This window comes from Eulemur rufifrons, chromosome 1, assembly GCF_041146395.1.
Source record: "Eulemur rufifrons isolate Redbay chromosome 1, OSU_ERuf_1, whole genome shotgun sequence".
NCBI classification, from domain to species: domain Eukaryota; kingdom Metazoa; phylum Chordata; class Mammalia; order Primates; family Lemuridae; genus Eulemur; species Eulemur rufifrons.
Genome location: NC_090983.1, coordinates 54023372 through 54047621, shown reverse-complemented (window position 1 = coordinate 54047621; position 24250 = coordinate 54023372). Strand labels below are relative to the sequence as shown.

General features: G+C 42.2%; 1 protein-coding gene across 15 annotated transcripts in view; it reads left to right on the top strand.

Annotated features, from left to right (window-relative positions):
• Nucleotides 1-24250, top strand: part of RAPGEF4 (Rap guanine nucleotide exchange factor 4) — a 285602-nt gene that overhangs the window by 206300 nt on the left and 55052 nt on the right. For all 15 annotated transcript variants that reach the window (XR_011233694.1, XM_069470899.1, XM_069470936.1 and 12 more), the window contains 5 exons: nt 12869-12953; nt 14613-14673; nt 16190-16266; nt 16690-16836; nt 18740-18855. Coding sequence is in view for 14 of the 15 variants with exons in the window: in XM_069470899.1 (XP_069327000.1) it covers nt 12869-12953; nt 14613-14673; nt 16190-16266; nt 16690-16836; nt 18740-18855 (486 nt within the window). In the remaining variant the exon portion in view is untranslated. The remainder of the gene's footprint in view (nt 1-12868; nt 12954-14612; nt 14674-16189; nt 16267-16689; nt 16837-18739; nt 18856-24250) is intronic.

The following is a 24250-nucleotide window of genomic DNA, read 5'->3' as shown; positions in this document are numbered from 1 at the left end:
ACACATTGGAATGAGGCTGGCCATTCTTATGACTCTTCAGTTTTCTTTCTGTTGGAATGGCAGCTCCTAAGAGATGGGAAAGTGAAAAATAAGGAATCTACTTTTATGAGACAGGCATTCAAACTCTACACACACATATACACACACCCCATTTTTTGATCTGCTAATAATCTTTAGAACTACTACTTTATTTAAGTAGAAAGAAACAAACTTTGTTGATCAAGAATTGCCAGTATCATTGCTGTCCTTGAAGAGACCAGCTGAGCACTTTGCACCTGGGAACTGAGGGCATGTTCAAAGGTCCTGGAAATGCTGACTTTTTACTGCCCAAACTGCCACGTCATTAAGAAATGTGGAGGCGTGAGATGCATTGGCTCCATATTGACCAAGGCAAGACCCCCCAACTTTTTAACTCAGCACAGCTGCATTTTATAATAGTCACCACTGCCGGAGAGGTTGCAGAACTCTGATAATTACTGGGAAAGAAATAACACAATATTCTTTGATGAGAAGATTACTTTGAGAATTTGATTGTATAATGAAGATGTTGCTTTGAAAGGTACTTCCTATTGTTCTGAATCTGAGACTCGCTAGCAAAAAAAAAAAGTGTCACTTGTTTTGACAGGCTACTTAGAAAAATTCTCTGTTTATTACATTAACTGCAGCATTTTAACTGTCAAACTATGAAAGAATGTTCTGTAGTTTAAAAAACAGAATAGAGCTTCAGGGGAAATTTTTTGGCACACTCTTGTTGCTATTGGTATTGAAAAAAAAACATACATTCTGAATGTGAAATTAGCTTTTTATGTGGTGGCAGACAGAGTGACTCACAATGCCCATCCTGGTTTCGCAGGTGCAGACCTGGATGGCATTTGGGGGCAAGTGCCATAGAACGATGACAGTTTGACGGTGCTGTTGTTGTAGCTCTGAGACAGGGCCATCAAACACAGAATGAGCTCTCAGAGCTTATTGTTTTGATTTTGCTTTGTTTATGAGTCTAAAAACGAGAGGTTACCCTATGACAAGTAGATATAATGGGAACCCTTACCAGTAGAAATGTAAATTTTGGATTCCTTCGGGCAGGTACTTTGGATAGAGAGACATGGGCAGAATGATGTGGAATGACCAGGTAAACAGAATATTGTAAATTTGAGGCCAGCTGGAGAAAAAGAGACTTGAAGGAGACAGAGTGCTCTGCCACAGAAGCCTTCCAAGCTCTCCTTCCAAGCAATGTGGGGCGTGTGCTCCCCAGTTTAGGATGGTCTATCGGTGACTGGCCTAAAGGTGGGAGGGCAATGAAGTAGGTGTTATTTCCCAAATCGAATTCTAGGTCTGCAGTTCTGAAACTCCCTAAAAAGCCTAGAGGATTAAATAGTTGATAAAGAGATAAGTCAGTTGGGCCTGAGCAGAGGGGGAAAAAATTCCATATGTATATGGAATTGTGGAGTCTTCCAAATAGGTCAGAAACTCAGAAACTTGAGTTCATTTATTTTATGTGATAAATTAATATTTCAGGTGCCCTTGGGATTTTTCCCACCTTCCCAGTTTTTTGAAACTTTGCAAACATTAGAACTGGGCCGGCGGTCGTTTTGACTCTTCAGTTTTCTTTCTGCTGGAATGAGAGCTCCCAAGAGATGGGAAAGTGAAAAATAAGCAATCTAATTTCATGAGGTAGACATTCAAACTCTACACATACACACCTCTCTCTCTCTCTCTCTCTCTCTCTTTATCTGCTAATAATCTTTGGAGCTACTATTTTACTTTATTTAAATGGAAGGAAAACAAGTTTAGTTGATCAAGAATTGCTGTCCTTGAAGAGACCAACTGAACACTTTGCTCCTGGAAACTGAAGACACGTTCAAAGGTCCTGGAAATGTTGATTTTTTTTTTTTTTGACTGCCCACACTGCCCAGTCATTAAGAAATGTGGAGGCATGAAATGCATTGACTCCATATCAAATATGTGCTATGAGGTGTAAAGTGGAAGGCAGCAATTTAAGATGGATCAAATGACATGAGAAAATTCCGTGGGGAGATGAGGGGAAGAGTAACGCAGGATGGTCCTGCAGAGGCGGGGGCGGACCGCCTCCCTGCTATTCCACACACTTGCTCTAGAGGGCACTTGAGAGGCTGTGTATTTTCTCTTAATTAGCAGAACCTGTTTTAATAGGATCTTTACGTATCCAAACTGTTTTCAAGGGTGTGAAATTTCAAATCCTGATAATTATAGAGGGATTTGTTTCCTCAGGGGATCCAAGATTAGCAAAACCAAAATCAATGGGGCTTAGGGTTTTGATTTCTGTTGGGATGTTCCCCGAGAATGTTCACAGTTGTGAAGTTCATCCTTACGTGCTAATCAGATAAAAAGAAAAACATGACTGAAAGAACTTAATCTTACGAAATAAAGTCATTCACTGTGAATCTTTCCCTTCACTGCATGACAAACTTTGCCTCTGTTCTTACTGCAAAGATTTTTGTGCCCGAAGTGAAAACTTATAGAATTCACCTGGATAAATGATTGCATTAAGCCGGTCACGTCTTGGGTTTGGATTTTCCTCTCCCCTGCAGTCTACCACTTTACTCCTTCTGTCTGCAGGCCCAGGAAACCAACCATTGGATTGCTACTTTTAAGTTTCAGATTCAGGAGAAGGGAGGATGGACTTTGCTGTCCATCTACAGTTTAGAGATTACTTCAAGTTTTCACTGGCTTTTTATTGTTAAAATCAATCTGTTCATTGCAGGAAATTTGGAAACCCCTGACAAGAGTTAAAGAAGAACAGATAACACCTGCAGTCATATCTCTCTGAGATAATTGCTATTAACATTTTGGTTCCTATCCCTCTGGGTATCTTTTAATTCCTAACTTTTTATACTTAATACATCATAACATTCTCTCTTAAACTAATGTATTCTTTAAGGATGGAGTTTTTAAATAGGTGGAGAGTAGTTTATCCTCTGGACGTTTCTTGATGCATTCAGTTTGTGATTGTTGGATGTTTTAGGTTGATTCTCAAGCCCGTTCTTCTTCAGAACAGCAAAAAAATAATATTTTAGTGCTCTTCCCGGAGCAAACATCGAGCTCCTAGCCCAGCAGGGGCACTGAGTGGAGGTGGGGCAGAAAGATGCTGGGAAAGTTTCTGCAGGGAACTGCAAGCTGTTTCACACTGAGGGAGTGCCCCGCCAGGAGTGCTAGCTCTGCTGAGAGTGAGGCGAGGTCAGAGCACGGGTGTTTGCTATGCCTTCTGCATGCCTTGGATATTGTTTTATAGCCACTTGGGGCACCATGGGAGAGTTTGAAATGGAGGGGTGCTATGGTAAGATTTGCAGTGGGTCAGTTTCTCTGCTATCTCTGGAGAATGGACTGAAGCGATCAAGGCTAAGGACAGAAAGCCAGATACTGAGTTTTATGAGAGTACATTTGTTATATTTTGGGAATTTTTTGTTTGTTTATTTTTACCCAATGCCACCAGAAAAGAAACATTTGTTATATTTTGAGAATTTAATAGTAGCCTTTGAGATACATGCATTTGACCCAAGAGTCTGCTAAATAAGGTAAAAGTAATACTGAGCACAAGCACTCTGGATTCTATTCTTTTCAGTTTACCTTGAAGTCATCCAACATCTCCAGGTTACAAACTTCTTAGGCTATAAAATGAATTTCAAAATACCTGCTTACCCTTGCCCTACTTCCCAGGGGGATTTTAAATGGAAACACAAGTGCAACTGTATTTAGTCAGAGCCAACATTTATTGAGCACCCCTGTGCCAGGCATTGTGCTGAACAATTATTTAACTCAATTCTTTCAACAAAGTTATGAGGCAATTAATTAATATTGTTCCCATTTTATGGATTAGGAAACAGAGGCTTAGGCTAAGTCTATGGTTATCCAGAAAGTGCTGGACTCAGGATTTGGCCCAGTTCTGTCTGTGTCCTACCACTTGCCATGGGCCGAAGGGGTTCAGAATGCCTCATGGGTTTAGGCTTTGAGTGTTGGTGAGAAAAGATGTCGTGGAGGTTCAACTTGGAAATATAATAATTATTATAGGCCAGAAGTGGTGGCTCACACCTGTATTCCTAGTACTTTGGGAGACCGAGATGGGAAGATCTGTTGAGGCCAGGAGAACTAGCCTGGGCGATATAGACCTCATCTCTACAAAAAATTAAAAAAAAAAATTAGCCAGGCATGGTGGCACATGCTTGTAGTCCCAGCTACTCAGGGGGCTGAGGCAGGAGAATTGCTTGATCCCAGGAGTTCGAGGCTACAGTGAGGTATGATTAGGCCACAGCATTGCAGCCTGGATGACCGGGCGGGACCCTGTCTCTAGAAAAAAAAAATTATTACAGACTAATCTCATCTTATTAAATTATTACCATACAGACCTGAATAGAGTACAGGTATACCATCTACTGTGGAAAAAAGTCCTCTAGTATGGGAGATACTGGATGTGCCACTAATCCCTAGTGGGTTATGATGATGATGATGATGAAGATTATTCTTTCCTAGCAGAGTTATATGCTTCTGGAGTCTATACTTATTTTATTTTTATCTTCTATCCTGAGCTTTACTATGTACTGTCAACAGCAGAGTCTACCTGGTCATTTCGGTCTAAAGTTTTAAAATCCACTGTCGAACCGATTCCACAGAAACGAAGTGCTTTATTGTTTTAATTGCCTTATGATCAGTGTTGCCAGAATACATACAGGATGCCCAGTTAAACTGGAATTTCAGATGGACAATGAATAAATTTTTGATATAGGTATGTTTCATGCAATATTTTTATTTGCTAAATCTGGCACCTGACTTATGATAATCTGCTTCTCTTCACTGCTCCCTTGAAGAGTTGCTGGAAAATTTAGTCTAAAGGTAGCACAGAAACCACTGACAACCCACAGCTCTGGGAAGAGTCAACTTACTCCACGGCAGCCCTCTAGCCAGAACCACAAACAAAACATAATAACTAATATTTAAATATCACTCTAGAGTTTATACAGTGATCTCACATTCATCCCTTCATTGAACCACTAAATAGCTCTGTGAACTAAGTAGAACTGATTATAATCCCCTATGTACAGAAGAAGAAATTGAGCTTAGTAGACGCCAAATGTCTTTCTTAACATCGCACAGCGGTATTTGTGGTTGAACCCAACTGACCCAAATCTTCTTACTTGAAGTCCAATTTTATTTCTTCTTTTTTCTTTCATTGACAATATTCTTTCCTCTCTACTAGATTGCCTTGAGTTTTCCCTCTCTAGGAAATTTACTGAGCAAGCAGCGAAATGCCCCCCAAAATATGGATAATCCATCTGTCCCTGATTAATTAAGAATGGAATTTTTGCAAGGAAAAAGTAACAATGCATCCATATGGCACCTGCTCATGAAAAACATTTCATTGTCTATCTCACATATGTATGTCACACTCAAAGGCAGGTTGTTATACTGTCTGACTCCATCCAAATTTGTTTGTTCTTCTCAACTCGCTGCTTAGGAGTTTAAAAGGAAACTGTGTGTATTTGTACCTTTTAAAAGGTTTAATATTAAACTTCTAGAGTGTCCTTGTAGTAAACACTTTTGCAGTAAGAATGTTGGGCATATTCAGTTTCTAAACATGATCAAACCACATTGTCCTAAAACCTAGAAACACTTAGTGCTCAGAGGCCCTGAATTATGGAACCCTTATGTTATGTCCTGATGGGGATGACTTCATTTCTCACAAATATTCATAAAGCTTTTGTCCTTTATTGCAGTTGTAGTCTGTATTGATTTCCAACTTCACCAAGAAGGAAACAAGCCCGTGGACACAAGCGTTGCTTTCAGAACTAGAAAATAAACTTAAAATGTCCTTTCCTGAGTGGATAAGGTGAGCGGGTGGTGGCAGGTAGCTGAGCAGACAGAGGAGGGCAGGACACTTAAAATGTCCAGTCACCAGGCTCCTGACACTTAAGAAGCAGGGGTCCCGGGGGGGGAAGCAAAGAAAAAAACATGTCTTGCTGGTTTTACTGGACAAGGAAATGCAAAATCATTCCATGCTTTCCTTTATGGGAAGCACAAGAGGCGAGATCTTAAGAAGGTCTTAAGGGTGTTGGAAAATGATCCAAATTTGAGACAGGACTTAGAAGTCAGAGAATCAGGTAGGTTGAGATGAAGTGTTGCATCAAAAATAAAGCATCCTCTCCCTCCAAAGGAAAAAATGAAGCATGTGGGGGTTTTTTAAATTTGTTTTTTGGGTTTTTTTTGAAGCTTGACTAGAGCTCATGTAGATATTTATAATGTTGACTTTTCTGGGTATTTTCCCCGTGTTCCAGGGCCTACTAGGCAACAGGTCTAGAGGAACTGGGTTATTTGCTTTCTTACCTGCATACTTTACCACTGGCCATGCCAGTGTGCTGCTTGGTGGCTGGAAGAATCCTTCATTTTATCCACGTTCCAATAACTGAGGAGCTCTGTCTCTGACCTTGATAAATTCCTTGATAAAACTGTATTTACCAGCAGCTTCCAATATCACCTGAGCCCTCCCATCCTTTAATGTATAAACCGCTTCCCCATCCATCCCCGTTTATTATCTTGTCTGTAACTAGACATTGCTGCCAGAATGCATCCCCTGCAGAAACTAGGCCTTTCCACAGCGGGATCCGACAAATCCACATCAATGTGGCACCACGCAGATTTGTAAAGAAGCAGGGATGCCTAATATCTCTCCCTGTGACATCTGGAGAAGGACAAGTAAAGACCAGGTACATTCACCGGCTGCCACTCAGAGCAGCCAGAGAGTCAATTCACTTCCCCAGCCTTGTAGGTTACTCTTATGAAGGTACCTGGGAGTTATCTCCTCCCGCTCGGGTGCAGTGTTCCCTTTACTCTTGAAAGCCAAATTGCCTTCAGTCCTTGGGACCCTTTCATTACTGTTTGAACAGGCTGGGGGCCGATTTGCGGGATCTCTTCTCCATTTTTTCCCCTGTCACCCCCGTAAAGACCAAAGCATGAAAGGTGCTTAATGCCACTGTTTGCCACGAGAAACCCGCTTTTAAAATGTGACTTTGTTCAGTGATTGTGGTGGGGACCGCTCTGTTTTAGATGTTATCGGGTGCTCTCTGAGGGGTGGGGTAGATGAAGGGAGAACCGTTGTCTGATGCCAGAGCAGAGAGGTGAGCCTTTTCTGCGACGCTAGATGGCACGGCAGCTCTGAGCCGGCGGCCTCGGAGAGGCTGAGCTGGTTTCTGTCGTTGCTGCCACGATCACTGAGATCCACGGGGGTGTTTTTGATTCTCTTAGGTGGGCACAGGTTGCCCAGACTGACTTTTGCTCCATCTGGCCTCCTCCCTGGGATTTTTCTCGACTTTCAATCCTAATGACAGATTGAGGCCCCTGAGGGACACAGTGGCCTGGCTTATGGCAAACCTCTCAGGAATGCTTTTGTTGCTTTGCTAACTGTGAATACACTCATTTTTTAAAGCAAGTCTCTTCACACCTTGCAGTCCTGACTTCTCTCACCTCGTTAAAAGATTTCTGTAAACAGGACCAAAACGTTCTTTGCTACCTGAGTGGATTGCCAAATGACAGTGGCCTGCCCTGTGATGACATTGACCACTTCAGACCACAGGGTTGGTTTTTGGTTCTTGTTGTGGTTTCCTTTTTTCCCTTTCATTTTGGATGTTGTTTAAGACTCAGAGACCAAACTGTTCTTGGGCTTCATTCCATTCTGTTTCCAACAGCTGCCATGGATCTCTCTGGGGCATCCAGCGAGTCCCCGTGGAAGTCTTTGTAGATGACTGTGTTGGTTATTGATGAACGGAAGACCAGGGGTGGAGCAGGCTGCCACATGGGTGTCTATGCGGTTGTGGCCATGGCACCGCCAAGAGAGCTTGCCCTGAAGGCAGTGGGGGCTGACCCTGCGTCAGACAGGTTGCCTGGCAGGCTCTGCTTTAGGACAGGTACGTAGGGGAGCAGGTAGACTCAAGCCGTCCCCCTGCCTCTCACTAGTTGCCGACATTAAGAGGATTTCCCAGGGATGGAGCCTTTCTGTGCACTTCCCTCCTGGGACAGCTGCCTCCTTCTCCTCCTCTGTGTCTCCCAGAGGACCCGGGGTTTTCATCCGCTCTGTTCTGCTTCTCTCAGGCTCTAGTGCTCACCCTGTCCTCCCCGGGCATCTGTGTTAGAGAGAAGGTCTCAGGTTTTTGCCACTGTCCACTGCTCAGTGTGACAGGCGTGGGAGGGAAGGGGCCCGGTTGCCTAGCTGACCTGACATCGCCCTCTTCTACCCTCTGTGCTTGCCGATGGATGCTGAGCTGGGGCTACGGCCAGTCGGACATTCTGTCCCTATCTGCTTTCTATTATCCAGCAATTCCTAAAACTTTCTGGTCTGCAGATAGTACTAGTTTGTTGTTTGTGGTGATGGCTTTGCTTGTTTGGGCTAGTTTCCCAGGCTAGTTTGCATATTCATACAGCATTTTGATCAAATCATGAGCATGGCAGACAAAAATCTGGCCAAAAAGGGGGCCCAGTCCAACAGATGCTATCTGTTGGTTTTGGATGGACCTCCATCCAAACACCCACTGATCTTGACAGTTAAATGGAGCAACTTCCGCTGGTCTAAGATGGCAATTTGTTCTTCACAACTGAATGAATAAATCTATAATCCTAAGGAAAATATACCTTTTCTGACATGCTAAGGGATTTGGAGTAAGAGGTGAGATCCATCATTTTCATCTTCTCTCCTCCCTCTATCAATAATTAACTATTTGCCATGACACAAATGCATCTTGTATGAAAAGTGAGTTGTGTTGTGGATACCTTGTCTTACTTAACCTCAATGGGAAGGATAAGAGCATCAGCCCCCATTTCCCTGGGGCCATAAAATGAGAACTGGCCTGTGATACTGCTGCCATCTTCCTCAGGCAGACCCTGAATTCAGCATGAATTATAATGAGGCTTATTGAACACCCACCCTGATAGTAATGCCAGACTGTATTTGTGTTATATTTCCAGTATACACACTTCATGTATATTAACTCATTTGACCTTTGCAACAATCCTGTGTATTATCCTCATTTTACAGATGCAGAAACAAGGCATGAGACCAGCTGGGCAACTAGGAAGGTCATGATTCAGATCTCAAATCCAGTTTCTGCTTCCAATCCAGTGCCCTGTGCACTATGAGATACTGCTTTTCTTGGGAAGAGCTGTCTAGAGTTATGGATATTTAAGCAAATAACATTCATCATAGTATGTTATAATTATCATAGCAGTAGGACCATATGCTATGGAAGAATAAAGGTTGGAGAAAACTGGAAAGATGACATCTGAGCTGGGCTTGAGGCAGAAAAAAATGTCTTAGGCAAAGACAGGAGCATGCAAAAAGTCTTGGAAGCATGAAAACACCATGTTTGGGGAATGGAGAGATCCCTGGTATAGCTGGGACGGAGAATGTGGCTATCAGGGAAGGTGTTGAAGAGAGGAGATAGATGTGTCTGGACAAGTAAATCAAGATCTGGTTTTACGGAGCCTTGTGTGATGATGAGAGAGTACTTCTGGATAGATTGAGCTGGTGGTACTTGTGAGTTATCTCTGAACAGATGGCCAGGAAGCCACTGGAGCTCAGGAAAGGAGGCTATTTGGAGATAAAGATTTAGGTCTCATCATTATCTAGATGGAAGTTGGGGATTTTTCCCAGGGAGAAAAGGTAGAACAAAGTTTTGGGGGCAGAGCACAATGCAAGAGGTGGACAAAAGAAAAACAAACCAAAAAGACATGGAGAAGAAATGTTCAGAAAAGCAGGAAAGGGAGCCAGGAGGGCAGGAGCATTGGGAAGGAGAGAGCTTCAGGGAGTGCTCCATGGTGGAGGGGAGTGGGGTAATGGAGTATGTTTCAAAAAGAGTTTGAATTTTGCCATCTTTATGTCTCTTCCCCCACACTTGGGTGCAGGTCCTAAGACTAACTGTAATGGCTCAAAGGTCAGCCTCGAGCTATTGATACTTTGTCAAATTTTTAGCATACGGCATTGAAGGTCTGACAGTTCTTCATCATGTTTCAAATCTTAGATGAAATACAATTATTTTTATTATATTGAGACTTGTAGATTCTAAAGGCAGCATTTTAAAAAAAATCCGGAATAGCTGATCAATACAGATTTCAGATTGATTTTATGTAAGCACTCTCCATATACTGGCAGAGATCTGCTCCCAAAGTTCCAACTTTGAATCTGTCAACATTTTAGAGCTAAGTTTCTAAGCCTTTCTTTTCCTAGCTAAATTTTTCTCCTCCTATGATAACAGCCCAGCCCATGGAGGTGAGAATGAGACTTGGTGACTGTTTTCTCTTTTAGCCAAGCTTCTAGGAGGGTTCCATGCTGTTTGTGGCTGATGTCAAGTAGCAAGAACAGCAGGGCTGCTCCTCAGGCTGAAAAGCCATAATCCTATTATGCCTACCTCAGAGTTTCACATTACTGCCTTTACAGTAGTAGATGGACAAAGGTAACTTGATTGACTTTTAAATCCCCAAGGGTCCTAGTTTCAAAATCCCCATGTCTAAGTCAAGTAGTAGATGAGGCCTCTTGCTGAGAAGGCCTGGCTCTTTTAGAGCCCCTGTGGCCACAGCTTGTCTTCAGTGTCTACATGGGTCCCCTACTTTCTGGGTTCCACCATTAAGCACTAGATTAGTGTGCAGTTGTGTCCTTCAGTGGTGATCCTTAGCAGGAGGTGAACCTGGCTGGCATCTCCCGGATCATGGATTTAGTATCTGTCTCTGTACAGTCAGGATTAGGAAATATATCCCCTGTTGATTCTATAAGAGAAGGTTTTCATATTCTTTTGTTCACATTAAAGCTGTCCTTGTAAAGGTAACGTGCAAGATAAGTTTTCTTCCTCCAATTAGCCCCTACTAGATCTGTCATGTTCCTCATATTATAATATGGTTGCAGAATTATTTAATCCAATTAAGTGTTTTTAGCATGTTTACAATTCAGTTTTGACTACTCAGAGTACTTACCTAAAATCGACTAAGTTTCAGATGGAATTTGCTAGGCCAAATGTCATACTTTATTGTTAAGTCTGTTTAACTTCTTTTTTTTTTTTTTTTTTTTTTTTTTTTTTTTTGTTGAGACACAGTCTCACTTTGTTGCCCAGGCTAGAGTGAGTGCCGTGGCGTCAGCTTAGCTCACAGCAACCTCAGACTCCTCGGCTTAAGCGATCCTATTGCCTCAGCCTCCCGAGTAGCTGGGACTACAGGCATGCGCCACTATGCCCGGCTAATTTTTTTCTATATAGATTTTTAGTTGTCCATATAATGTCTTTCTATTTTTAGTAGAGACGGGGTCTCGCTCAGGCTGGTATCGAACTCCTGACCTTGAGCAATCCACCCGCCTCGGCCTCCCAGAGTGCTAGGATTACAGGCGTGAGCCACCGCGCCCGGCCTGTTTAACTTCTTATGCAAGTGTTTGGGTTTTGAGTATCACTTTACTGGATTTTTTTTTTTTTTCACTTACAATCTTCACGTTTGCTGCTTCCATTGGCTCCCATAACATCTCTCTCAGGAAGGCGTTGTCCTCAGTTTTCAGCTGGGACTGAGACTTCGATGCCACATGGCTGGTGAACTAAATATGAGTTTGAACTTGGAACTTGATCTTCAGACTGTAAATCCAGTGCTCTGCTCAGTACACCAACACTCCTTGGATTCATTTGACCAAGGAACACTTGTTAAATGATAATGTAATGATAGTACATCATCAGTAGCTCATTAAGATTTTAATGTTTCATATTGAATAATACCATAAATTGTTGGAATTTTAGGACAAAATGCATAAAATAGACTGATAATTATATAACAGGTAATGTTCATGCCTGCAGCAATTAGCTGAGAGTAATTGCTTCCTATCCGTCAATGTATAGATTGTTTCTCATTTGACTTCCTTATTAGTTTGTCTTTAAGTTTCAAAAACGTATTAGTTAGGATTCCTTACATTGCAGAGAGCAAAAAAAAAAAAAAAAAAATCAAAATCAAATTACTGACCAATCATATCTTACCATTATAAATAACCATATAATTAAACACTATTAATGTATTCCAAAATAATTATAGATATGAAAAGTGATTAGGAATCTACTCAGTCTTCCAATGCCAAAAATGCTTATAACACCATTCCTTAAAAGACTATTATTGGATACTGGTATTATAATAAATTTTAGAATTAAAACCTTGCTATAAACTGATTAACATCTCACAGACAGTGGTGGTCCGTGGAACAGAGTTTGGGAAATGTGGCCCTACACCCTTCCTTACTAATCCCAGACACTACTGCTTGCCTTCTCCTCATCTCATGCCCTCACCTCCTCAGGGCCAGGTAAGAAAAGCTGAGTCTATGTACATCCTATATTTGAGTCCTCTGGAAAAAGCAAATTATATAACCCAAGGTAACAGTGACAGAAGCAGTATTATTCTGCTAGGCTAAGATATCACACAGGATCCTAAGGAATTCGGATCAATTGTCAAGTTGATTAAACCAATTGTTTCTAGTGGTGTTAAAAGACAAGTTTTGTCATTAAGGTGGTAATGAAAAGCAATTTTTTAGAGCAATGATCTACAAAGTGAGAGATAAATTAGTCAATTGCAGTGTGCCTGGGGATGCTCTTCCCTCCACTGAAATTGGAATAGAAGGGTCCTGTGCACTTCAGATTTCTTCCGTATCCTTCCATGAAGGAACACGTTCATTTCAAAAATCCCTGTAGGGGTTATAATGGCACAATTGCTCCCTCTGCTCATATCTATTTATGTAGAAGAAATCCCTGAGCATGTTACTGACCCCTGAACCCAGTTCCATATTTGAAGCCTTAGTGATGACCATTTTTTCATTATTTCCTCTTCACTTTGTTCTTTATAGACCTGGCCAGAGGACGGTGGATGACCTGGAGATTATCTACGAAGAGCTCCTTCATATCAAAGCCTTATCCCATCTGTCTACCACAGTAAGTGGTCTCTCAGTTCAGCATGGTTGGGGACTTTGAGTTAAATGCACTGTCAGGACAGGAGGAGAGTATTATGGTACGGCGGGGGTGGGTAGGAATGCCTGAATTCCATCTCCTAAATCACCTCTGCTCTCTCTTAAGAGATGCTAAGGAAGTTATAGCCAAGAACAGTCACCGAAAGGGGATCGGTATTATCATGTTGTTAGACCTAAACCCCAAAGCAGGCTGATGTGAAATTTGGAACCTGCACACTCAGACAAGAGTGCCAGGCCTGGGGAGGGGATCTGAATCCCTGCCATGACATATGGAGCCAGAGGGAGGAAGAAGAGAAATCTAGATGCCCTGTCCTGCCTCAAGGGGCCAACTCCATCAAGGTCTGCTGCCCTACTGAGAAAGGAAGCAGAAAGTTCAACAGAGCATCCGGTTGAATATATTAGGGCACGATAGCACCACCTACTGGTACAAAGTGACCCAAGGGCCATATCTGATTCTGAACTTGTACCTGATGAGGGTATTTGGGAGACAGAAATTTTGGCCTCTGACTAGGGATAGAAGCACCTTCTCCCATAGAAATATGATTTCGAGGCAACACACATTTCCTACATGCTAATAATTCATGAAGAAGGAGGAGTTGGTTTCAGCTTTCACAGATTATATTCTGAGGCCCCCAAGAAACATCTACATTTGTCTTTCATTCCCAGCTCACTCAAGGTGATGCTGCTCCTTCACAGTGGCAGAACCTGCCCTGGAGGCTTGCTCACCTGCACGGACTACCCAGGGGCGGGGCCCAGCCCGCCTCCCCGCCCACCTACCACTGCCCTTGTCATCCTCACTCTCCCCATGGTGGGGCAGGTCTAGTGCCTGGGAGCCTCACCTGGGGAGCCCCTGCATGGATAGGGGCAAGCACCTGAGGCTCCACGAGCTCACACTGCGAGGGAAGTAAGGGAAGGCCCCCTCTCCCTGCCTGCGCTCCAGGTACCCAGCATACCCCTGTTCTGACTTCCCCAGTCTTGGTGGAATCGAGAGGATTGTGGGTCGTCTCCTCTTCCACCCCAAACCCCAGGTACCCAGGCGGCGTGGAAAATTCTCGGATGCCTGGTTCTTAGGGAGATAGAGCCATCATTTGGAACCATAATTTAAATTTTTTTTAAAAAAATGGTATTTTAGCTATCTAGGAATAATTTGGAATTTTAGCTATCTAAGAATATAAATCTTCTCACTCATTTAAATTTAACTAGTCAATGTCAAAACATTGAATTTTACGACATGTTTGCAGTAATGCATTATATGTGATGCAGGGAAGAGCCACTCATGGCAACAGAATCATACGATGTTGTCGGTGGTCTCACCTCTCCCAAGGCAAAAGATAGGCAGACAAGTTGTCTAGTTAATGCACGTGGGTCCGTGTTTTAAACATTCTCTAAGGAGGTTTTCTGGTATGAATCGGCTATAAGTTATTCTATAAAAATAACTTTTGTATGAGCTCTATAAACCTAGAGGCAAATCCAGTGAAAGTGGCTCTAGATGAGCATAGCAGCAACAAGTGACTCAAGAGACGACTGTTCGTTCGAGAAGCCGGGGGACAGTCCTCACTGTGCTCGAGAAGGAGCATAAGGCCTCCAGATCTGGCCTTTCCACTTCTTCCTCTTTTTCTTCCAGGTGAAACGGGAGTTAGCAGGTGTTCTCATTTTCGAGTCTCACGCCAAAGGAGGAACAGTGTGTAAGTGGAAGCTGTCCCGGGGCCTCGCCGGGCTGGCACACTCACCAGCACGTGCCATGAAAGCCAGACTGCAAATGCTCGGCCCCTTAGCCCCGGGTCTGACTTGGCGGGGTGTCCTGTGGCACTTCCACTGCTCTGGACCTGTGATTATTCCCAGCATATGTCAATTTCTCTGAAGTATGGTGGTTTTCCAGTACCAGCATGGGCAGGGGGTGCCAGCCTGAGTCTCACTCGCTGTCTACCCTACTGGCTCACGGCGGTGTTTAAGGGGGGTGGAAGTTGCTCCTCTTCAGGCTGGGCCCCAGCCAGTGCCTTTCCCCGTGACCTCGCTTCGGTGTGTGGCTTTAGGAGAACTAATCTCTCTCTCGAGATTGCCAGTTAGAATGGTATTTGAACTATCCTGTTTTCTTTTCTTCTCTCGCTTCCGCTAGAGGCTCCAAGCCTGAGAGAATTTCTTTGCCCCAGATACTTAGGCAGCATTTAATATTTTTTATCCTATGGTTGCTGATGACTTATCCTTTTTTTCTCTTTTACTCTTTTCTTTCAAACTTATTGTCTTCATTTTATTATTAAATATTTCAAACAAAAAATCGAGAATATTACACCTTTTCAGTCTTTATCAAACATAAACATTATGCTATTTTATCGTGTTTTCTAAAGAATGAAAGTATACATTTACAATTGAAGACTCCTCATTCTTCTTTATCCCATTCTTCTCATTCCCTCCCCAAGGTAACTCCTACCTGAATGTAGTGGTTATCATTCCAACTTATTTTTTTAAAAATATAGTCAGTCCTCCATATCTGTGGGTTCACACTCATGGATTCAACCAACCGAGAATCAAAAACATTCAAAAAAAAAGAAAATGGATGGTCGCATCTGTACTGAATATGCACAAACTTATTTCCTTGTCATTATTCACTAAATAATATAGTATGACAACTATTAATATTTACATAGCATTTTTGCATTAGGTATTATAAGTAATCTAGAAATGACGTAAAAGGGAGGATATGCATAGGTTATATACAAATACTACACTATGGATTTGCGCATCTGTGGATTTTGATATCCATGGGAGGTCCCGGGACCAATTCCCCACGGGTACACGACTGTACATAGGTGTGTATCTATAAACAACATGTGGTGCTAACGTGCATGTTTTTAAACGTCACAATACTGGTCAGATTACTTTTAAAAACTATTTTTCCATGGCATAAATTCTGATGAATTGTGGGGGAAATGTGTATGGCTTTAAGAAGTGGATTGCTGCTAAATTGATATCTAGTAAAAACCTGTCTTTTAGGGCATAGCAAGGAGTGCAGTGTTTCTCTTTCTTTCATTTTCTGTAAAAAAGGAAATAATATGCCCCCTGAATAAGTTAGTATTTGCCAGTACTTTTTTTCATATTACGTATTTATAATTCTGGGGACTTAAAATGATGATTTGATAAGCTGTAATTTATATTGATGTGCTTCTATTCTTATCATAAGTCTTTTCATCTTTTTGTGTCTAGTGTTTAACCAGGGGGAAGAAGGTACCTCCTGGTACATTATTCTAAAGGGATCAGTGAATGTAGTCATTTACGGCAAGGTATATATATCTTTTTCTTTTTGAAACTTTATTACGCTCCATTTACTAGTGTGGCTTTAAGTATTAGCAATGTAGTGCTATAATTAAACTTGCAACAACATTGTTACTGGATGTAGAAAAGGCATTATTGCATCTTTAATCATAAATTATCTCAATTATTGTACTCAAAGTAGTATTGTACTTTCTGGGGCTTGTCTCCTTATGGATTATAGTGTATACATTTAAGTTAGGCCATAGACTGTATTACTCAATGAGAGAAAACTGAAACATTATAACTGAATTCTATAATCCTCTTTGGCACCCCTAGGTACAGCCCGTTTATACCTACAGTGTTTTAGGGGAAAGGGGTCTTGGGTTGAGAGGCGGGTGGGTGTCTGCTCCATTTCTGGGGTCATCTTCATCTGAATGCTCTGCCCTTTGCAGGGTGTGGTCTGCACCCTGCACGAAGGAGACGACTTTGGCAAGTTAGCACTAGTGAATGACGCCCCGCGAGCTGCCTCTATCGTCTTACGAGAAGATAACTGCCATTTCTTAAGAGTAGACAAGGAGGATTTCAACCGAATCCTGAGGGTGAGTCCGAAGCAATATGTGGGTGTAGGACACCGCATATTTCCTTTGCCAAATGAGCGAAGATTTGCACCTATTGTTAACTGAGCGGTCCTGTGATGAATGAGTGCTCTAGGAGCAAAGGGCTTTGTTGCAAACCTGGCATGTTCACTGTGCTGGTTTGCATTCTGGGACACAGAGGTGATATTCCGGTAAAGCTGCAAATGTAGAATGTTATTCTGGGCCAGTCCCTCTGCACACACCTGCACTGGTTCATGAGCATTGATGATAAATAGAGACTGCCTTGGCGAAACATCACAGTCTGAGAAGTTTCTCTCTGACACCCTGACCATCCCTCTCCGTGTCCTTCCACATTCTACTCTCCAAACAGTGGCAGCCCAGACTCATGTCTTTCTCTAGCCTAGACTGTCCTCATCTCCACCTCCTATCTCTTCCCAAATTGGAACCTTTCTCATATCATCACACACTCTCTTGATTTATTGAGTGATTACATTTTAGTAGGAATTAACATCAATGGTGGTTGCTCCAACCAAGCATTTTCCCTTTTAAGTTCTTTATCTGAAGTTGTTTCAAACTAAAGGAATTTCAGACATTGGCAAGTAGAATAATCGGGGTCGTAGAGGGAGTCGTGCAGGTGCACTTAAAAGTTGACTCTGAAGATGAGCCTCCTCTGAGCTCGTGAGGGGAGTTGTGAGAGCGGTGATAGGTGGAAGAGATGGTCCCTGGTTTCTCCCCACCGCACAGTCCCTGGTCCCTTGGAGGGATGACCCAGTTTCGGCTGGTAGAGCCCTGATTGTGGACTTCTGGGGATGATGACAGTGCCCCACACCCCTGGCATCTCAGGTGGCCTGTGGTCCTTCCCGCCCTCGCTGGAGCTCCCCTGGGAGGTCTTTCTCTCTAGGGCACTCTGCCCTCTTCCCTCCCCTGCTGCAGAGCAGAGCAGGCTCCCTCCTCTCCCTCTTGCAAATGAGCATCTTTCTCTATCCCATCCTAAACTCCTAAATGTAGCTTTTCTGCTTTCCGGTGCATTTCCATTACTTAATGATGGTTTACAACATCATTCTCCCGTCCTTATGTATGGACACCTGTCCCTGTGCACCCTTAAGCATTTGCATTTGGCGGCAAAATTTCTGACAACAAAGTTTATCTTAGGAATGCATTGTATTAACGCAAAGAAAGTTAAATTAAAATTTATACCATAGAATGATATAAAAAAATGGAATTTGACTTGATTCTTATTTGATATCTTTTAAAATGGGGCCCAAGTATTAAGGGAAAGCACATTAAAATTTTCAAATTAATTATTTAAAATGATATTGAAGTTTAAAGGTAAACTCTACTAACTCTTTGACATTTACACACAAGGAGTTTACACTCAGCCAAAAAATTCTTTGAAAGAATCAGATTAGGACCATTGATGTAATGTATAAAATCACTTAAAATAACTGAAAAGGGTTCTTAACACAGTTCAAACAGATTTTTTTTAAAAGTCCTTTGATTAGAAAGGTGCCCCACTTCTAAGGAAACTAAATACACTCAGAAGAAAAAAGAACTTTGCTGAAGCTGAGTGCTATTTTCCACATATTTTTATAAAGAATAAATGCCTTTGCTCCCTTATTTTCGTGCTATACTATTCTCTTTCACAGGGTTCTCAGAGCGTAACCACACTACTCTCTACTCTGCTGTTTTTCTGAAGAAAGGATAAAAGCAGATTTTAAAAACACATGCCTCAAACTTCATCTGATCCTCTCTCTGACCGTTCCAGCCCTTGACTTTGAAAATGACTTAATTTGTAGACGCAACAATTAGCATCACAAGCACCAAATGAGTTTCTGAAGCATTTTAAATTTTTTTCATTGTCTGAGTAAATGGCAGCATCTGTATGTGGTGTAATTTGTATTTGCAGGACGTTGAGGCGAATACAGTCAGACTTAAAGAACATGACCAAGATGTCTTGGTGCTGGAGAAGGTCCCAGCAGGGAACAGAGCTTCTAATCAAGGAAACTCACAGCCTCAGCAAAAGTATGTTTGCATCCAACACTGTAATTGCCAGACTATGATTAACCTTTTCACATGGTATCATCATTTCTACAATAGCATGTTCTCCTTTTTTGTGGAAGACGGCAGTGTGTGTGACTTTTTTTCTCTCTATTGACTAATCACACATCTTGTGGAGTATAATGTATCCATTTCTGGCACTGCATTGAGCTTGGTGCTGCCTAGAGTAATTCTGGATAGAATATTCCTCTACTCTAAAAACCACTTTCTGTACACAGTGTTCAACTGTAATAGCTTTGGAACAGAAGGCACATGAGAGAACAATGGGAATAGGAATGCCAGGCAGCTCAAAGGATAGGTAGGCCCCTAGGTGATGAGAACTTTTGGTATTTGAATTTCATATGGAGTGTTTCTCATGCAGTGGTTACCTTGTTATCTTGTTATCAGGATGAGTGTCTGATGGACACCAGATTTCAAATATAAAACAATCTGTTGATTGCAGCCTGGTAGCATCCATTCATCCTTATTCATACTTATTCCTGCTAATGTCAAAGGGCATTTGCTTCTCATTTCTCAGGCCTCCTGTTTAACATGAGTCTTTCTCAGTATATGTCTGCTGAGTTCCAGCCTGTGCTGAAACTTCCTACATAGGACTTTTTCATCACATGTGCCCACACTGGAGTGGTAAGACAGAAGAATGGGAAACGTGGCTCTAAGAAATCACAGAAAATTGCAGAATCTAGTTTTTAAAATGCAGATTAATTTTCAATCATAGTGGAATAAAAACACCAATTCTGCAGCTAAAGAAATGTTACCAAATAATATGTTGAAAGAGAATGCATCTCAAGTAATTTTCCTTTGTGTGCCAAATAAATGGAGTGTTCCCTTTATCAAAACATTCACCGTAACTGATGAATTTTTATTGTTTGCACTAAAAGCCTAAGGCTCAGGCATTTTCATCTAGATGAATCAACATCTTTGCAAAGAGGGCAAGAAGAAATATGATACTATTAAATAGCCATAGTATAGTTTGCAGATTTTATCAAATCCTTATTAACCCCTTTTAAAAGATGGAGAAAGTTAGGGTCAGAGAGGCAAGTTACTGGGCCAAGGTCTCAGAGCTTGCAGTGGTAAAGCATGGAGTCAAGTCTAGCTTGATCAATTTTCACACCTATACTCCTTCTTCCTCCCAGCTGACTATAGCAAAATACAGTGTGTAAAACCTACATCCTCTGCACTATATGGTAAACGTTGTAAACCGTATATTTCAAAAAAGCTAACATAAAAAGGACTATATAAAAAGCTGCTTTTCACTTACAAAACTATAAAATTACCATTGAAATTTCTTTATTTCTCTTTTGCTACTGCCCATTCTTGAAAATGTCCTCACTCAAAAGCATTATGGAGGTATCTTAAACAGATTCAAGTAGACCTGCCATTTGACCCAGCAATCCCATTACTGGGCATATACCCAAAGGAAAAAAGGTCATTCTGTAACAAAGACACATCTACCCGAATGTTTATAGCAGCACAATTCACAATAGCAAAGATGTGGAAACAACCCAAATGCCCATCAATACATGATTGGATTAGTAAGCTGTGGTATATGTATACCATGGAATATTACTCAGCTATAAGGAATAATGAAGATACGACATCTCTATGGTTCTCCTGGAGAGAGATGGAACCCATTATATTAAGTGAAGTATCCCAAGAATGGAAAAACAAGCATCACATGTACTCACCAGAAAATTGGTTTCCCTGAACATCACCTAAATACACATCTGGGAACGACACCAATCGGATATCAGACTGAGGTGGGGGGTGGGGGAGGGGATGGGGGTATGCCTACACAATGAGTGCATTGCACACCGTTTGGGGAATGGTAACACTTGAGGGTGCTGACTCGGGAAGGGGGGGCGGGGAAGGGAGGGATATATACCTACATGATGGGTGCAACACGCACTACCTGGGGAACAGACACGCCTGGAGCTCTGACTTGGGGGAAAAGGCGGTACATGGGCAACATATGTAACCTGCAATTCTGTATCCCCCATAACAATAAGATGAAATAAAAAAAAAAAAAGAAAATGTCCTCACTTAAATGTTTTTAACAGTTGTCCCTCAAGCCCACCGAGGAGGATAAGGATGAAGACCTTTTTTTATGTGAAGTTTGGGGCTGTCCCCAGTGATGTTCTTTGATGCCCTTAAAAAATAACTAGTCCATTATATAGGCTTAATCTACATTCTTTAATAATTCTTCAGATGTCTCAGGAAAATGATACTAACTGAAAACATAAGCCTGAGAATTTGTCTTAACCTGGAAACATTTGTTTTGTTTTGTTTTTTAATTTATTTATTTTTTATTCTTATTTCCGCATATTGTGAGGGTACAAAAGTTTAGGTTACGGATATTGCCCTTGTCCCCCCACCCCTCTGAGTCAGAGCTTCAAGCGTGTCCATCCCCCAGACAGTGCGCATCACACTCATTATGTATATATACACCCATCCCCTCCCCCACCCACATCTGCCCAACACCTGATCAATGTCATTCCTAAATGTGCTCTTAGGTGATGATCAGTGAAACCAATTTGATGGTGAGTACATGTGGTGCTTATTTTTTAACCTGGAAACATTTGATCTGGAGGTCTCCTGGGGGTCCTCTTGCTTTGCCTCTTCATATCCCAGGGGAATGATCAAAACCATTTGCTTGATATAACATCTTCCATTCAGGGTGAGCTCCAATGTAGGTTTCTTATGACATCAAACTAAAGGAAATAGAAAATGAGAAACCATTTAATACATGCATTAAATGTCTTTTAGGCCTGTGTGTGATTGTCCATCACAGCCCCTAATTTGTGTCCTGTAGTCTAATCTGAATTTCTTATATAAGTCAAAAACTTGTGCATATTTGCAGTAAACCATTTAAGAAATACCAATGACTATAAAATAAGGCACCATGCAAAGTCATTTCTCTGAAAAAATGAAAAACTGCCTTCTCAAGGAGTCATTTTCCATGTTGTGTTTTCCCAAATGAGACCAGAGTTGGTTGAAGAGGGGCGCCATGTAAATGGATTTGGGGCTGATGTTGTGGACAACTTCCTTAACATGGCATCCACCGTGTCTGTGGATGGACTGAAAATTTAGGGAGCTCTAGGGCCTCACCTCAGAAATTGTCCTTTATGAGCTTAAAGAGGGTCACCATGTTGGTGCTGCTAATAATATTATTTTTCTAATTCACTTGTTCCCTAAGAAATCCAGAATAGTTTACGTATACATTTTAAACTTTCAAAACTGCCAGATTCTGCCCAAACCTCTCAACTCTGAGTGTGACATTAAAACATCCATAAGACAACAGCATTTCTCATATTAGGTAATCAGATGGAGCCCTTAAACATTTACCATTTCAGATATCTTTCTGCTCTGTGGTTATGTGGGTTTAGTAAGAAAGAAAGAATTTGAAATGATTATACTGTTTTGGTGACTGTGTTGCTTTTTTCTTACTGTTTTCTCATTGCTCCACTCCATCTTGTTTGCAAGAAGATAGTCTCTTTCAGGCCCCCTCCCTAACCCTTTTCTGCTCCAGGTGCAGATAGAAGTGTCCTCGTTTGCAGGTTTGGTGCTGGGAAAAGATTTTCTGTCACAAGTTAAAAACCTCTAGCTTACATAATGTAACCCATTAAGGCTCCCTTTTAACGTGGACTCAAGTAGCTCTTTCATGTGATACACTGAAAAGAGCCATGCTGTCTGGCCTTCAAGTGGGCTTGACCTTATTTAAACAGAGGTCAAGCAGTAGCTGCCCGGCAGTGTCCAGCGTGAAACAAAGCCATCACGTCATGTTTCAGCCAGCCCCAGCGCCCCAAGATCCCAGAGGGCTGAGTCTGGCCAGAAGCTGCTGGCCCTCCCTCTTCGGACTTGCCTGCCCTGAGGAAAGGTCATCCCCTCACGGCCTTCTGTGGAGCTGGGAAGAGAGGCTGGGGTTAAGGCCGCCAGGGCAGCTGTACCACGAGACGGAGTCTTTGGGAGCAAAAGAAAGCTCCTGTAGGGTCTCCAGCGGCCAGGTGGGCAGAGTCTAGAGAGGCTGCTTTCTCTGGGTGAGGTGACAGGCTTGTCACCGTGTCTATCTTTTTGACCAGCCATGATACCCTGGGTAAGGGATGTCCAAACAAAGAATACAAGAATGTGAAGCCAACCTTCTATCAGAATTCAACTTCTGACTAGGAAACACATTTCATATTGATGTATCAGTCATCTAGCTTGCTGTGCAGAGCCTCAACTATGAGCAATAGCTACCCAATGCCATCTGAGGTTCCCCTGTTCAGTTTTCATGTGATGTAATGTATTATACTCTTAAACAAAACCCATTTTCAGAAACAAGCAAACAGAAAAGCCCTCTTTAGAGAAAGATTTTCAATTACATGGAGAATTTCCTGTTCAGAACGAGCTCCAGTTAACTAGACCTCGTCTCTATCCAGAGCGTCCTGTGGACAGGCAGAAAAGCACCACGAGACACCTGCTGGTTCTCTGAAGCCAGACAGACCTGGCTCTGTCAGAGATCTCCCACTTACTAGCTCTGCGACCTTAGGCATGACGCCTCCCCTTGCTGAGCAGTTTCTCCATCTGCAGAACGAAGATAATATTTAACTAGCAGGAGTAAACATGACGACCTTATTCAGTGCCCACCTAGCTGTCTGGGGCCTAGTACAGACTCGACAGATGGTGAATGCTCTCTCCAACCCCGTTTCCTGATGAATGTGGCCAGATGCCACTCCTCTTCCAGCTCATCTGGTGAGCGCTATCGATGAATCATGTATTTCAGGAATTGCTGAACGAATTGAGCAGTATTGTCCATTTAAGTGTTGAAAGTCATTTATAGATATGCCCTCTCCTTTCCTCAAATATTCATTGCTTACAGGAGGAAAAACCATTGTCTTCTACCTTGTTTATTTTGAGAAAGGGATCATACTTTTGAGATAAAAGTAGGCTATTTTTTTTCCTAGTCCCTCACCCCTCTCCTCTAGGTTCTAAAGCCAGGCTTCCTCAAAGATTTAACTCTGTAGCTTCCTTTTGGTCCCGTGCGTGCGCTCACAGAACAGTTTGCCCTAACAGCCACGCTCCAGATAGACTGCATCAGCCAGACCTCATGCAGTGCCTCATTCGATACCAGGGGTGCGTCCCTCATGCTCCATTTTGCAGGGTCGTATGTTAACATGTTTCTTCTTCGCCCCCTTGGGCAGTAGGTGGGGACCCTGAGACTTAATACTATGTCAGGGATGTTCTTGAGATCTCAACACACCTCCTCAAAGGTCTCAGACAGTCAAGGAAAGGATGTCGGTGGGAAGGCAAAGAAAGCTGGGTGCTCCCAGAGCTGAGTTCCATCAATTTTCTGAACAGTAGACAATTTTATTTTCATTGTTGT